Source organism: Lagopus muta, chromosome 20, assembly GCF_023343835.1.
Source record: "Lagopus muta isolate bLagMut1 chromosome 20, bLagMut1 primary, whole genome shotgun sequence".
Classification (NCBI taxonomy): domain Eukaryota; kingdom Metazoa; phylum Chordata; class Aves; order Galliformes; family Phasianidae; genus Lagopus; species Lagopus muta.
In genome coordinates, this window is record NC_064452.1 from 1447849 (window position 1) to 1464299 (window position 16451).

The 16451-nt window shown below is 48.9% G+C and overlaps 1 protein-coding gene across 6 annotated transcripts in view; it reads left to right on the forward strand.

The window, feature by feature from the left end:
- Window positions 1-16451, forward strand: part of ACACA (acetyl-CoA carboxylase alpha) — a 112866-nt gene that overhangs the window by 72904 nt on the left and 23511 nt on the right. For all 6 annotated transcript variants that reach the window (XM_048967119.1, XM_048967122.1, XM_048967120.1 and 3 more), the window contains 4 exons: window positions 3313-3582; window positions 3935-4032; window positions 5156-5276; window positions 5730-5840. In XM_048967119.1, the coding sequence (XP_048823076.1) occupies window positions 3313-3582; window positions 3935-4032; window positions 5156-5276; window positions 5730-5840 (600 nt within the window). The remainder of the gene's footprint in view (window positions 1-3312; window positions 3583-3934; window positions 4033-5155; window positions 5277-5729; window positions 5841-16451) is intronic.

Here is a 16451-nt window from a genome sequence, read left to right on the forward strand (position 1 = left end):
AGTTGGACACACGTTTGCCTGCAGTGCAGGAAGTTCCTAATGAAGGTTGCCCTGTGGTCTGTGTGATCCATCGGTCTGTTACTTTATGAGATGTGAATTGTTTTGGCTGAAGTTTTCAAGCTTTACACCTGCCTAGAAGAAGATATTAGCATTTTGTGTGGAAACCTTCATCCAAAGCGCTGTGTTTTGATGCAAAAGCTGGCAGTGATGTTCCCAATTAATCTGTGGGCTCAGACAGGAGCTTGAATTTATGGAGAATGTGGTTTAGTTCAACACGATGCCTACAGCTATCCTGGAGATTGCTACAGACCTTGCAACACAGGTGTGGATGCAGTCCAAGCTAGTTTTGCAGTCTCCAGCAGTTGTTGGAGCTTTCCTTTTGGAGCTCTGTGTGTCCACCCACTTTCGCTGGTCATCAGCCAGCCAAGTGCCCTTGGTCTGGTGGAAGGAACCAAGGCAGCAGGAATTCATGTCGGGTTCTTTCCAGTCCCAATGCCTTGCAGCTCGTGCACTGAGCAGCGCTTTGCCACATCTCCTGGAGCCATTCCTCCCCGTGCCCTGCGTTGTGCAGCACTGCGCCTGCTGTGAGCTCGGCTGCGCCTCCTGCTGCGCCTCCTGCTGCTGATGGTGCCTTTTTCAGAGCCAGGAAGAGGAAGAAGGGATCCTGGATTCTGCTGTTCCCCTTTTGTCAAGGCAGTAAGACTGAAGGCTTCAGCAGTCTGTTGTGCCTTTCTTTTGGGAGCTGGTTCGTGCTGAAAACAGCGTTCTGGCTTTTGGTCATGGCTGAGTGCGGAGAGGCTTTCTTCTGGGTGTTGGGATCCAATGGTAGAACACAAAAATGGCACAGCTGCATCAAGTAAAGTTTCTGGGGGTGTGTTTGTTCCCTTAATAAAGCACACCTTGTCCACGGCTGTGCAGTGATTCAGTGTTTGGGTTTAGCTTTGGGATAGACAGGCTGTATGGAATGAAACAAGTGTCTGTACCTGTGTTCTCCCAGCATTGGGGTGAGTGTGCATGGCAGGAGGGGTGGGCTGGCACCTGCTCCTCACATGCAGGGCTGTACAGCTGCCATTCCTTCCTTATGACATTTCCTTCCTTATGACAACTTCAGTACATCAGCACCATCCTCGTGGTGGGGTAGGAGGAAACAACACCTCTGCGTGGCTCAAGCTGCTGACAAACACTGAGCAGTTGCAGCTCAATCCAGGTTCTCCTCCAGCCGCATTGCTCCAGGGATGACAGGCCTGGAATGTCCCCCTTCCCGCATGGCCCTGCTGGCTCCCCAGCCCCACGCTCGCGCTCTCGGGGCGGCTGAGGTCGGCATCGCTGCCGTTCCCTCCATGCACGTTGTCAGCAGCCCCGGCTGCCGCCAGCAGTCAATTTGTCACTGCATCAGTGTGTGTATTACTGCTCACATCGATAGCGCAATTAATGTTGAAGTCAATTTTGGTGTTAATTTTAGGCCATGATTAGTGTTGACACTGTGTGTCAAACGAACGGCGTTTATGAGAGCCATGAAAACGAATGTTAGTTAATATCATGTTTTTACTATCTGTTAATGGTTACATTAAGGCAAAGATCTATTGGGAGAAGATGTGTATAAAATTATATATATAAAACTGGTGCGTAATGTATGTGTGCTGTGCAATTCTGTGTCGCTGGTGTTACTCAGGGAGCAAATGGCATCTGAGCACTGAATCCTAATCACAGTTTGGAACATCAGAAATAATGATCACTTCTGATCGGGGGTTGTGAATAATTCATCCGGTTTGATTTTCACGTTCTGTCCGGTGATACTTTTCAAACCAAATGTGTTCCTACAGGAGAATAATGGTCCCACTTCCTATGGAAATACAGTGGCACAAATCATTTTGCCAACATAAAAACAGTTAAATAAGACGGTTCCTGCTTTTATTTTTTTCCTCCCTCTCCCCTTCATTGCTGGGTGTGCTGGGAGGAGAGCTGTGGCTGGAGAAGGCAAACTGTGCTGCCTCTGCACAGAGCCTGCTTGGGAGCCCCTGCCGCTTGCCATCACTCTTTGTTGTTCTGATGGTGCTCTTAGGTGATTAGCTCAGCCTGTCTAATTAACCTGTAACCTTAGTGCAGCATCTGAATGTTTCTTGGCCACCTCCAGGGACGGTGACTCCACCACCAGCCTGGGTGGAGGTCTGTGTGCCCAACAACAGCCGCGTTCTGTTGTTTTGGGGCGTTACAACTTTGCTGTAGTGCTGCTGTTGCAGCAAAGCAACCTGCTGACCTTTTAGGGATTTATGCTCCTGCCTTTGAAATGGCTGCGCTGTCTCTCTCTGCCAAACGCTGCAGTTGGGTGCTGAGATGTAACTGTAAATCTGCAAATATTCAGAAGCAAACAAACAAATTAATCCTGTGTGACATCCTTCAAAACAGCAGTGGATGAAACTGAGACCAAGGAGAAGGTGAACAGAAACACCATCTTTCTGCCAACCCGCAGCCTCAGCTCTGAGAAGGGAGGCAGAAGGCGCGGATCTGCCGCTTGTAGGATTTCTGGGTTGCTGCCTGCTTTACTTCCCGTGACCCTTTGATTAATCCCTCTGTCTTTTTATTTTTTTTAATGAGCCTGTTATGGCATATCTTACTGCAGATACTGATTGGATCTCAACTATATATTGTGCCATTTTGATTTGGATTAAATGGCACATATCTATCTGCTGCTTCTCCGCTCTCCCCCTCCCGTTTCAGTTCATCATGTTCAGAATTCAGAGTCTCCACAATGAGAGTTTCAAACCCCTGATTGCAGCGGATGCGCAATCGGCTTGAGGAATGTGTACTCAGAGCTTATGATCCTTGGGCAAGCAGAGACTGGGTGATGCATGTGGCTTTCAAGGGACGCTGCTATTTCCATCTGTTAATGGCATTCCAGGATGGCCAACTCCCCAGCGCGGGGACGCGGCTGAGGGATGGGAGACGTGGGGTACAGATGTTGCTGATCTCCATAAGATGGGCCAGAAGAGATCGTCTAGTGATGTTAAAAAGAAAAATATGCAGCAAAAAGCATTACTTATCCTGGCGGGCTTGGGAAGAAACTGCTGCAGTATTTGTGGAGGAGAAGGGGAAGAGCCGGAGGGATGAAAGGAAGGACAGTAAATAAGGGAGGGAGGAAATGAAAAAGTTGCTGACATGAGGACAGGGTCAGAGGGAAGCATGCTGCTGTTATTGGGGTTCCCAAGGAAAAGACTGAAGTGCAGCATACACGAGAACCCGTGCACAATTCTTTGCTTTCACATCTTGAAAGTATTCATTGACCTTTTGTGGCTTTCTGTTCCTTTATTGCAGATTGGGATGGTAGCCTGGAAAATGACCCTCAAGACCCCAGAGTATCCTGAAGGCCGTGATATCATCGTCATTGGCAATGACATTACGTACAGGATAGGTTCTTTTGGGCCTCAGGAGGACGTGCTGTTCCTGAGGGCTTCAGAGCTTGCTCGAACTCATGGCATCCCCCGCATCTACGTGGCTGCCAACAGCGGAGCCAGGATTGGTTTGGCTGAGGAGATCCGGCACATGTTCCACGTTGCATGGGAGGACCCAGATGACCCGTACAAAGTAAGGAGGCACGGGAAATAGTGATGAAAGTCTGCATAGCTCAGGAGATTATCCTGTTTTTACACAGCCTGTCTTAATTGAGATGGGCTATGTATTTGCTAGACTGTTAGGTCCAAAGTTGGTATTGGATCTGTCAGGCACAGAGCTGTTATCCAGAATGAGTTAGTGTGGAACGCTGAAAGCATTCCCAGCTTCCAGTGACTTCAGCTGGAGCTCTGATATTGAGACAGGATGTTTGCCTCACTCTTAAATTAAATTCTGCTCCCTGGAAACTCTCTTTTTGGGTAGGGTTGCTGGGAAACAGGAAGGGCCTACAAATGGGAATGAATCAATGAGCTGTTTTTCCCTTCAGGGATACAAGTACTTGTACCTGACACCACAAGACTATAAGAAGGTCAGCGCTCTGAACTCGGTTCACTGTGAACATGTGGAGGACAATGGAGAGTCCAGGTAAGGGCAGATGAGTCTGAATTAAAAGCTTTCTGCACTTCCTTGGGTGCGTGTGAGGGTGGTGCGTGTTGCACCCTTGTGTTCAGCTGGAGAGCTGGAGTTCTGTGTTATCAGGGCATGGGGCGTGAGGAGTTGTTTGAGGAAGGGCTGTGCTGACACTGTGGTGCTGCCTGGGGCTCCAGGTTGTTCCCAAGGGTCCTGCAGTGGTAAATGCTCTGACACCAGGATGATGATTTCTACCCAGGGACTTGCAGTCTGAATTTTGCAAATTACTTTTTGAGTAGACTCTAGAGTAAGGACAGAAGAATTCCTGGATGAAGGCTAAGCCCTCCGCCTCTTCTGGAGGTTGCACTGCCTTACAGCATTAGGTTTTCCATGCACGTCTCTGCTCCAGGCGGCTGTATTTTCTCAGCTGCATCCCAGAGGTAGCTCATCTGCAGATGAGGCGGGAAGAAGTTTTCAGAGCTAGTTGAAGCAGGAGTGCTGCTGCTGGCAAGAGAGAGGAGGATGTGCGTGGGAAGAAGAAAGCCTGGCCTGCAGCCTGGCAGGCTCTGGGAGAACAAAGGAATGGCTCTGGGTGTGGGGCTGCGCGCTGCCCGCCTGCACACGGAAAGTCAGCGGCTCTTCAGTGAGGCACTTCAGCACATGCTCAAGTGCTTTGCTTAGCGAGGGCCTGGTGTGGGAGATAGAGGCCAGTCTGAGAGTGCTGAGTAAGAAGGGTCCGTGCTGGGGAAGGAAGGCATGAAAGAGGAAAGTAAAGGTGAGAGCTTCATTGTAATCTCTTGTTGTTTTCTTTTGGCTGCATTCTCTTCCTTTCTTGCCTTTTTTTTTCTACAATCAGACTGCATCTCACGTCCTGTGGGGGTGACACAATGCTTTTCATGGGATCTCTCTCCCTTGACATTTCCTGTTCGCAGTGCTGCTCACCTCGCATGTACATAGGGCTGTTCATGATGCTCAGCAAGGCTGCAGAATGAGCTCCTGTGTGGGTCCAAAATGGGTTTTATGCACATTGCTCTTCAGAGCCTTAATGATATTTAGTCACTTTTCATTTTCTTCATAGCAAACTGATTCAGCAAATCACTGGACCTTGTGACTCAAAGGCTGTATGTGTCTCCTTCAGGTATAAGATAACAGATATTATCGGGAAGGAAGACGGACTTGGAATAGAGAACCTCAGAGGATCTGGCATGATTGCTGGAGAATCATCTTTAGCCTACGAGAGTATTATCACCATCAACTTGGTAATCCCTCGCTGCTTTCTATTCTTCAAACTTTATCATCTATTTCAGCTAAAAATCCTGTAGTGATATCCAGGAGATACACCTGGGATCAGACATTTGGTTGATGTAAATTGACTCCTGCAGGCATCGAGCAGCACTGTTTGCACACCAGTACTAGGCTGGATCCATTCATTGTAAATGGAAGACACTTTTCAGAAAGGTGCCATTGGGCTTCGTGTTTGCTCAGTCAGTAAATTACTACTTCTCTCCCTTTTTTAAGTAAAATGCATAGGTGTTGAGATGCTGTGTTTTATGAAACAATAGGTTCTGGAGTTTTGCAGTAAGGAGTAGGTTTTATAACTTTGTAATGCAAACATGGCTAGTTTTACTGTTTTATATAGATGTTTGAATCAATAGGGTTTGGCTGTGTGGTAGGACAGAAATCAATGTGATTTCTTCTTTTTCTTTTTTAAGGTTACGTGTCGGGCAATTGGAATTGGAGCTTACCTCGTTCGGTTAGGGCAGAGGACTATCCAGGTTGAGAACTCTCACATCATCCTGACTGGCTGTGGAGCCCTCAACAAGGTAAGTGTTTACACGTCAGCCTTCAGAGCTATGCGGGCTGAATGGCTGCTTTGTGAGTTGTGCCTGACACTCGAGCTGCCATCACTGTACCTGCTCCATACTTGGACCCGTTTGCTGTTAGCTTCTGGAAGAGCTGTGAAGGGAGGGCTGCAGGGACTGAGCCCCGACAAGGAGAAGTGGTACAGGGTTCATCCAGAATGACTTTCAGTCTCTTTTTATTCTTTTCTGGTGAGAAAAGTCCTTTCTTGCGCCTGTTCTTCTTGACAAGAACATTACGTTGATGGCCAGAGGCACTGCTGCAGGTGTTCTGGTTGGAGATGGGCAGGGGACCTGGGCAGCACTGCAGGTTGAAGGGTTGAGCCTGAACCAGGTGAAGGGGAGGAAGGAGGAGCAGCTTTTAACACAGGTTGTGCGCAGCGGCTGAAAGACAGAAGCCCTCTGGGCAGCACCTTCTCTCACCCCCTGTATACTGTTATAGGAAAAGCAGAGTTGTTTCCAGTATCTGGATGACCATGTTTCCAAATACGTGGGCCAGAATCGCCCTGACCTTGGTGTTAGCACTGGGAGAGCACTGAAGCCTTGGGAAAGAGAGCGGATGGTGATTTTCAAGGGGTGAAACCTGCTGGAAGCCTCAGCTGTCGGTGCAGGGAGGAACAACTGAGGCTGTAAGAAAACTTAGTGCTTTCACCACTGAAATGGCTCACCAGAGCCATTTTCTCACCGGAGGCGATTTTTCTCCCTTGCTGCCCCCTGCCTATTAATATCCCAGCCTCCAGCTCCTTGTGTGCATCAGACGCGGCTCGCAGCCAGCCCAGCTCTTGTCCCTCTCACTGAGGGCTTTGTTTACATGGCAGTTAGGATTGTGCTGGCGCCGGTGCCCTTCCCCATTGTGCAGCTTTGTTCGCAGGCACTCTCCAGCACCTGGGGTGGTTGTGCTTCATCGCAAGCTGCGTTTCAAGGAGTGCCTGCCCGACAATGGGAGATAAAAGGAAAATAGTCTCTCGTTGAATTATTCCCCTGAATAAAGGGGGCTCTGCAGAGAATGAAGCATTGATCCTATCAACTCCAGGATGCGGTACCCTCAGTTAGATCTCTTACACACATCACACACACCTGCATCAATGGAAGGAAAAGCGGCATTTGAAGATCCATCCTTCAAAAAGAGATTGAGCCAGTTAGTGCTTGCTGAAGTGAAGTACGTTGCCTGATTCCAGCTGTCATTTGTTGGTGATCAGGGTCCTGCAGAGTTTCCCAGATGGCGCAGCAAGCCTGTGAAGTCTTCTCTTCTTCTCTCTTCTTTCTGGGTTTAACTGCATGCTCTGCACATGGAGTGAATGTTTGTTTCTATGTGACCAGATTAATCTCACTGAGGTTTAGGCACTTAAAAATTAAGGATTTACTCTAAATTAAGCACCTGACATCTGTCAGAAGGCATAGGCAGAAGGAGATGCTTTCAGGGTGTGACTTAGCCCATCCTATCCCAAGGCCTTTAGTGGTCTGATTGTGTTCTTTTCTCTCCCTCCATGCTCTGTTGGAAAGGCATGTACTGTTATGTAGGCTGAACCTCCAGCTGCCTAAAGGTTGGCAAAGGAGGAGCCTATTGCATCCTCTCCAGCTTTCCCAGTAAGAAGGCTGAAGCGCAGACCCACGAGAAAGTTTAGCTGTTCTTGAGGAGCAGGAGGCTGGGAGTCCCCACTCATCTGGATGTGTCTGTGATGCATCTTGCTAGTTTATATGATCTTCGTTTTTCAATCCCTGCTGTTCTGGTGAGAGTTTCTTGAATGGATCCAGCTCTGTCTGTGTCCCATCTGAGGCAGTGAAGTGACCTCCAGTGCTCTCCTAAAATGTCTGAAGCTCATTCCAGCTGAGATGTTCAGCAGGGTGCGCAGCACATGGTGAGAGCTGATGCGTTTGTGTTGTCTTGCATGGAGGCAGTATCTGCTGAAGTTTTACACTCTGTCTCCTTGTTCTTGTATGTAAACCTTTAAGCACTTCTCCCTTGAATTTGGATGGACTATTTGTTTTATTTGCATTCCCTTTTGGCTAGAAGTTGGGTCTCCATCAGCTAGGGGGCAATTAAGTGGAGTCTTCCCTGGAAGGAATGCAGGGGCTCTTTTTGATGGCATGAAGTCTGATGTGTTCTTTCTTACCAGTGCATGGATCAGGTTCCAGGAGAGCCTGATGGTGGGAACCTATTGCAGTTTTGCCTCTGTGGAGCAACTGAGCCTCAATTCTTGTTGTTTCCTTGGATGAGATGCTGAGAAGAGCCCTGTGCAGGAAAGCCAGCGCTTTGCATTGTGGCCTTCAGGTGATCCCCAGTTCAGTGGGCAGAGACTCGGGGAAGGATTGTGCCTGCAACAGAGATAAATAAATGGAGACTGCTGTCTTGCATGGCAGTTAGAAATGAATGTTTCTAATACAGCTGCATTCAAATAATCCTTGGGCTTTTCCCAATTTGGTGTCAGAAATGTGGGCCTGTTTTCTTTTATTGCTGACTTTAATTCCTGCCTTCAAAGAAGATGTTGTGCAAACATTATACACAGAGCTGTGTCTGCATACGTATCTTGAAAACGCGATGTAAAAACGGTCCCCCAGCAATGGAGGGAGTTGGGCTTGCCAAAAGCAGTGAAAGTTTTGATTTTTGAATTTTCCTGCGGAATGCTGGGTTGTTTGTAACGTAGAAAGGGAGCACAGGAGAACTGTGAGAAGTGTTACTTGCCAGCAGATTCATTCGTTATCGTTATGTGAACCCAGTTGGAGAGTTTGGGCATGGAGGGGGAGGTCCGGCCGCCAGCATCAGGCCGTGGCCTGGAATGTAGGCGATGAGCTCAAGGTCAGCGTTGCTTTAACAGGGGCTGGTGCTGCTGGGTCTGGCTGATGGCATGCTGGCTGTTTGCCCCCGTGGCACCGTGCTGCACGTGGGGACGCACGTCCCGGCCGTGGCGGCAGGCAGGGTCTGCATTCTCTCGGCCCCGCTGCCCATGTGGGTGACAGAAAGCACGGGAGCCGTGCCGGGTTTCCCTGTGCTGGTGATGAAGCCGTCTTTGTTTGCGGTCCAGACCTGTGGGCAGGGGACGGCCGAGGAGAGGTGCGCTGGGCTCCGGGCTGCATTTCATCTGCACCCCTTTTGTCTTCGCCAGCGCGTTTCAGCAGGGGGTGGAGAGGTGGAAATGACATTTCATTCCTCTCCCGTGAGCGTGTGCGCGCCTGTGCTGAGCCCGCTGACCCCCCTGGAAATTGAAATAATGATAATGCGCGTCTCCTGACTGCATCAAAGTATCAGCACATCAAAAGCCAGGAGGCATGAAATGCAAATGATAAAGTGAAAGCAGATGGATTGTGCATGATCGCCTGATGCCCAATGAATTTTAAAAGGTGCTGGTTCACATGGGGAGAGGGGCTGAAATAAACACGTTATCCCTGCAATTTTTTTTTTGTTCTTGCCGCTCACTCCTGACAATATTTTTTCACACTTCAGCGAGCAGCCACTCCATCTCCCTCCCTCCCTCTCCCTCTCTTTCTCTCCCTCTCTCTCGCTGTCTACCTCACACACGTCTCGGGTCATGTCGCCGCAGCTCCGGTGGAAATAATAAGATATAAACCACGAGGTTGTTATTTGCATAGAAATAGCATGGAGCCCCAGGCAGCATGGGAGAAGGACACAGAGATCATTTGTCTAAAATTTTAATGAAAACTTTTGCTGAGGCAGAGATTTTTTTATTTTTATTTTTTTAACTTTGGCTGCCTCCCCCTTTTCCCACCCCTGTGCCTTCCTGCACCTCCCTCAGCTCCCTTTCTTCATCACCAGCTGATCGTGCTGTGGTTCCGAGGGCAGGTGACGTGCTGCTGCTGTGCACTCACAGGTTAATTTCCAGTGCTTTTCTTCTTAATAGAAGTAAGCTGAAGAACTCCCAATTTATGCATTGCTTACATGGTTCGAGCTTCCAGGACTGCATTTCATCTCAGTCCTCCCAGGGATGTTCCCAAGTCTGTTGCTGACCTATTTTTAATTAGTTTGCTTCTCCTTGTCTTTTGTGTTGAAAAGAAATCCTGTCTTTAAGGCTGTTTCATTAATGCAAACAAAGAGTGGCTTTCCATCACATCGCTGCCCGTCCCATGAAGTGCCGCCTGCCCAAAATGTCAGTGTCCCCTTGGCTCTGTGACTGTCATGGGATGAGGTGTGACAGTTGGGCTCTGCCTGCTGTCTCCAAAATCTTTCATACCTTTCTGAAATTCTTTCCTTGGCATTGTTCCCAGCCGTGTGGATCAGTGAGAGCGGCTAAAGGGTTTCTTTTCTGAAAAAAGAAAGAAGTTCTTCCATTTATTGTAGCAAATTTCCCCCTAAGAAGGGTGCTGTGGATCATAGGAGGAACAGTCAGAGAGCATCCACAGGGCCACGAAGAGTCTGCATAGCAGGGGGCTGGGAGATGCCAAGGGAATGGATCCCTGTGCTGTGGATATCTGGAGGTAAGGAATCGCTGTGGCCTCTGTTACTGCTTGGGCACTCCTAAAATGTTGGGTGAATGCATGGAGCAGATGGACTGGAAGTAAATGATGGTCATACTGGAGAGAGAAGTGGGAGCTGCCAGGAGCCTTAATCCATTTGTGCTTGCAGGGTGTGTGGGAAGGCACCTGCCAGCAGTGGTGTTTTGGTGGTATCTTCATCCTCAGGGCTTCTTTCTTTCGTCCTCAAAATCAAATTCATTTAAATGATATCTGATGGTATTATGGCCTGTTCCAGGCCTGGAGGAGCTCAGGAGGCAATATACAGATGTTGGCAGGTTGCTGCTGAGGAAACTGCAGAACCTCCTGGGGCTGCTGGGGCTGGGTTGGAGTGTGCAGCAAGTGGGGACACGGGGAGCAGCAGCGCAGGGCACGGGGCTCCTTGGAGGAGCTGCGGGTGAGGAATGGGAGGCTCACAGCCTGCCAGTCTGTCTCGTGCGAGTGATCCGTCTTCAGCATCGCAGGCAGTAATATTTACCCTTCAATTTCACAATCTGGAAAAATAAATAAAGGCCTGGTGAGATTGATGCTGTTCGGGGGGTTTACTGTAAAATACAGAATGTGAAAAGCTCTTCTTTTGAGATTCGAGGCGGGATAGCTCAGTATCTGCTCCAGATGACTCCAGTCTTGGGATTAGATCAAAGCAATCATGTGAGAGAAATCATATGAGTTAGAACAGCAAGTGCCATCCCTGTCATTCAAAGAAGCATTATAATTATTAATGCATGATATGAATCTTTCTGTAGAGGCACAGCAAGACTATTAGGGAGACACATTAGGGTGCGGGCTGTTGGAGAATACTGACCCAAAGGGGCTCTGAGAGGTGCCAGCCAGGAGCTCACAGCAGCAGCTCTGTGGGGACATCCCCAAGGTTGTCCTGCTCCTGGCTCAGTGGCAGGAGGGGCTCCCCCACTACTGGGTCATGATGGAGCCCTGCGGTTTCCTGGGTGGAGGCTGCTTCTTTCTGCTCACCCAGAGCAGATGAGGGACCTTGGGTGGTGGAGGTTCCCCTGCTGTAGGTTACCTGTGCTCATACCCCTACGAAGCCAGTCTGGTTTGGGAACGGAGGTCAGAATAGTTTTGGAGTCATGCAATGGTTGAGTTGGATGGAGCCTTACGGCCCGTCCTGCCCCAACCCCTGCTGCAGACTGGCTGCACCCCGGCAGATCAGGGGCTCAGGGTCCCATCCGTGGCACTGGGCACCACCTGGGCTGGTGGCATAAAGGGCTTCACTCTGCCTAGAGAAGTTGTGAGCAGGATGGGTGCCTGAGCTCAGACAAGAGCAAATAAACAAGCGCCGGCCTTCATTTCTACATTTTATTTTTAATTGCCTTTCTTTAAGTGGTGATATTTGTGTATTGTTCCCATTAGAGACAATTTACGTTCCAGACATCACATTATCGGTCCCTTTATGTTTGCTTAGGGAAGAAAGTCTAATAGATTTCTGTTGACTTTTTTTTTCCTCCCTCCTTTTATCATTTTTAATATGGATCTCGATCAGTTTATCTGTGTGGATGGTGCTTGTGCGGTGTGGGCGCGCGGTATTTATTCCCACTGAGCAGCAGTTGTGCACATTGGCCCCTATTCTGCCTGTCTAAATCCCTCCCTGCACCTTCTAGGGAAACTCTTTGTGTTTTAAACCCCGCATACATTTCACATAGCAGGAATTGCATCCCAGTTCCTGGTGACCCTTTAAGGTACGTTTCAGTGCAGTGCTCTGCCACCTGACATCCCACTGGAGCTGAATGGAAGGAGACATTTTTCAGATGTGTCCCAGAATAAATTGGTCCTCCCATCTCTGGGGGCATCCCTGGGAACGTGTCAGGATGATGGCCTATGGCTTTTCACGGTTAAACCCAAAACCATGATACAGAGTGAGCAAAGTTACATTGTCCTGTGCTGGAGCTGCCCCTGGGTTGGTTTCTGAACAAGAGGGTTCTGGTGGGGCTTAGAAGGTGGCCAAAGGAATGACCAAAAAAGCAAGATCACTAAGTATCATGGAGATGATTTTTAATGCTGTTTATAGGGCTGTTGTCGAGAGTAGGGAACCCCTAACTGGGACAGAAGGGATTTATGGGTGTTTGCACCATGTAGAACAGGGGGCTGTAATTTTAGTTTGCAAAGTGTATTGAGTCCTTGTGATTTACCACTGACTGCTGGAGTGACCTTGAGCAGAACATGCCGTCTCCCTACACTGCAAAAGGAGAGCTGGGCAGGAATTCTTTGACAAGACATTTTTCATTTGAAAATGCCAATTCAATGGAATGGGAACTCTTCAGGAAAAGGTTCTGATTTTGATGAATTCCTTGTTCAGAATTTTTTCCTTTTGTCAAACAAAAGCTCTTCTGTTCCAACTGAATTTTCATTTCGGATTAACTTTTATTTCTAATGTCCTACACCGAAGATGTCAGAAGCAGTCATGATCCTGTCTGATTGGCCACATCTTGGGACTGCAAATTGTGCAGTCCAGAAGAGGGGATGTTCCAAAGCCCCCATAAATTCTTACAGGAAGGAGGTGATTTCCTCCCAGAAACGTTCCGTGTTGCCATCTGCATTAGCCAGGTGCTTTGGGATCATCAGGCAGAAGGCACCACGGCAAGGCCAGCTGCAGCAGCAGTGTCCATCTGGATGCCTCTTCCCCTGCTGCCTCCCGTGCGATTGCTTCTTCCCCTTCCCCCTCTGATCTCCCCAAATTAAAGCAAGGAGAGGCCTCCACCGGCAGGCCCTGCTCTGGATTTGCAGTCAGGAGCCATCTCCAATAACCATCAGGCTGTCAGCTTCCCCCACCTCCCCCTGCCTCCCACCTCCCCCATCACTCACCAAAGGAAAAAAAGAGCTGGAGCCACAGCTTGAAATATATCATGCAATAGTGTATCATGAATTTCTTGTGAATCACATTGGTGAAGCAGGTTTATTTATTTCTGAGACTTTAAATCAATACAAAGTAGGTCTCTTAGTTCTGAAGCCGGGATGGAGTGTGAAAAAATGAGCCCATTGTACTCTTAAAACTTTGGGGAAAGGAGATGACAGCTATATAATTCCATTTACCAGGCACTAGGGGCTTTAATGTGAAGGTGACAGGGAGCTCTTTGTGCATTTAGAGCACCATATCTTCTAAATAAAAGATCTGTAGACTTGATAGTGGAGTATAGCTCTGACTTTAATAATCTCCAAGCATTAGACCGAGCCAATATGTTCCCAAGTCAGAAGGGTCCCCCACCGAACGCTCGTAAATTAAGAGTGCAGGAACTGCACACGCCGGTAGATTAGAGATGCAAGAAGAGCACCCGCTCCTGAGCATCTCCCCCAGCCCACTGCTCTGCCTGGGGTTGCTTCTCTTTTGCCCTCTAATGACATGATACGTGTGGAGGAAGAGCTGAGGGATGGAAATGAGCGCCGTAAGATCTGTTGAGGCTTGACTGCGCGTAATAGCAGTCAGGTTTTAAGTTCCTACATTGTGTTTTCTGATGAGACATTCGTTCTGATCATTTCTGCCTGTTTATGAAAAATAGGCTATTTATAGTATGTGCATGTGCCTTTCTGCTTCAGGTTTCTGGCAGATAATATAAATTGTGGGATGGGAATTGCAATTATTGAAATTATTTGGATAAAAATCTGGCACTTATATTTGATATAAACACATGATATGCTCTGAATAATAACAGCACTTATGTTACATGATGATTCCCATTCAAGCCCTCTGCTGTCGTTTTTTCACATCTTTCATCTTTGATGAAACATTTGAGCCAATCAAGTTTCCAGCCGGAGCAGCTCTGCAGTGAATGTCTCAGCTCCAGCAGCTCAGCTTCTGCAAAGTGCAGGGAGAGCTGCTGGTCAGCACAGGTTGGAGTGCTAGAAAACGATCAGCGTGCACGTGGTGTGGCTGTGGGCTGGTGGGAAGGGCCTTCTGAAGGCTGAAAGGGCTGCTAGAACCCTGCTCTCCTTTGTACTGCCCAAAAGATCCTGTATAGTGGAAAGAGATGTGATGTCCTCCTAGGAAGGCTTCTGTGGAACTGAACAGATGGTGGCAATTCTGCTGGGGTATTTTCTAAACATGGGGTTGCACTGTCTGGAAGGTGGTGTGTGTTCTTACAGCCACGGGCTGAGCTTTAACACGTGCAGTTCTAGATCTCCCATCTCCTTTGGAGCACTTGACTGATGTCCTCATCTTTTTGTGGAGATGGAGGCACAGAGGAGTCAGCAGCTGCAATGAATGGGAAACTGGAGATGTTATCCCAAGTGCCAGGCACCAGAATGCTGCAGTACAGTACGGGGAAACCTCAGAATGAACCAGTGTGGGACTGTTCCTCGTTACTGATAGCGTGTCAGAGGGGGGTGGGCAGAAGAGTGAGTGGATGGAATTTTAGTTTGGAGCCAGAAGTTTACTGTCCAGTGCCTTGCTGTTCATGGATGTTCTTCTTTGTCTGGCTTCCCATCATATAAGGTGAAAGATCAGAGGTTAAGCATTACTGATAATTCAGGTGCAATGCATATCAGAGCTGTGAGAGTTGGATCCTGTCCCTTCCCACCCCTCACGCTGTGCCTTTCCTGATCTCTGCTCTGTGGTCGCTGTATCTTTGTCCCTGGAGAAGTGACCTCTCTGCCAGGAGGGACCCACTCTGCACACTCAGCCCTGGTTGTGTTCCATGCGGGATTTAATCCCATGCAGTCTTTCCTTGGTTTGGCATTCTCCATTTAACTGATTGGAGCATTTCTAAACCCACTCATGCCTCCGCTGACCGTGTGTCTTATTGAGGAATATCTGAATCGGTTAATTGCAGAAGCATCAGTTCTGGGCTCCTCCAGCAGACGTATTCTCTTTCACCCTTGGATATTTTCTTGCAGAAACATTTATACAGCAATATGCATTGCACCATTTAAAATTGTTAATTGGAGATTGAATTACTTGTCAGCCTTTAAAAATGTAGTCCTGCGAGGTCAGAGATGAGGCGGTTAGCGGAGCCGAATGGATGAGCCATAGCGTTCATTTTTCTCCAGCCCCATATCACTGTGCTCACTGCTGGCCCCTCGCTGCCTCCTGACCTCTGCTCCCAGCTCAGCTGCAGCAGCACACACAGGGCAGCACATCACCCCTCTGCACAGCCTTCAGTGCAGCCCGGGGCTGCGCCGCCGACAAGCGTTGATGGGTGAATGCTGCGGGGGGGTTCTGTTCATGCGGCCCCTCTCAGTGCTCTGCCACTTCACGGAGATGTCTGCAGCACTCAGGAGAAGGAGCTGCGTATCTGTCTTCATCTCCAAAAAGGGATTTAGGGCCACGAGCAGGAGGTATATTAGGCTGCTTTCACTGCCTGTCAGCGGCGGTAAACCTGCGCTGTTGGCGCGGTCTCCAGATAAGCAGCAGCAGAGGCCCGTTTTGCATGTGCATACGTTTGCATTAGTTCATAGGTGGGGAGCTTAAATCCTCTTTATTTTTATTTTCCTCTGTGGAAGGCATTTAGCGAGGCTGGTGACTGGCATCCCGAGATCCGTGCTTTCCTTTGGAGTTGGCAGATGGTGGTGTTGCACCTTTGCAGTTAGGCAGTGGCGGGCACAGGGCACGACCCCAGCCTCGATGAACCGGTGTGTGCAGGAAGAGCCCTGCTCATGCAGGCAGCTTACAGCCAGAGCAGAGCTTCTGTTCTCCCACCCCTTCGACACCTCTGCTCTCTGCCCAAAGGATCGGATCCTGAGGAGTGCAGCACCTCCGTGTCCCTGCAGCTCTCCTGGCAGGACATCGGCTGTTCTGCCCTCGGAAGCAGTCAGAGCTGAGCACCCCATCCTTGGTGCTGCCCTGCCTGGGCTCGGGCTGCTCCACGTCGGGGGTCCTCATCCTGAATGGAGCTGTGCTGGTGGGTTGCTGGGGGAGGACGAGTTGTCTGCCTGCATCTGAGGGGGTTTTAAGATCTAAATGAAGCAGGTATGTAATGCCCTCTGTCTGTTAGAAAGACACAACCCATAAAAATAACAAACGGCATATATTTGCTAGAATGTCAAAGTTATGAGTTTATTTTGTAATGATGTGCTCCTGCCTTCATGAGGTAAACTGGCCGTGGCAGAGGTGTTATTAGTAATATGGACTCAGTGGAGCAGAAAGCTGAGTGACCGAGA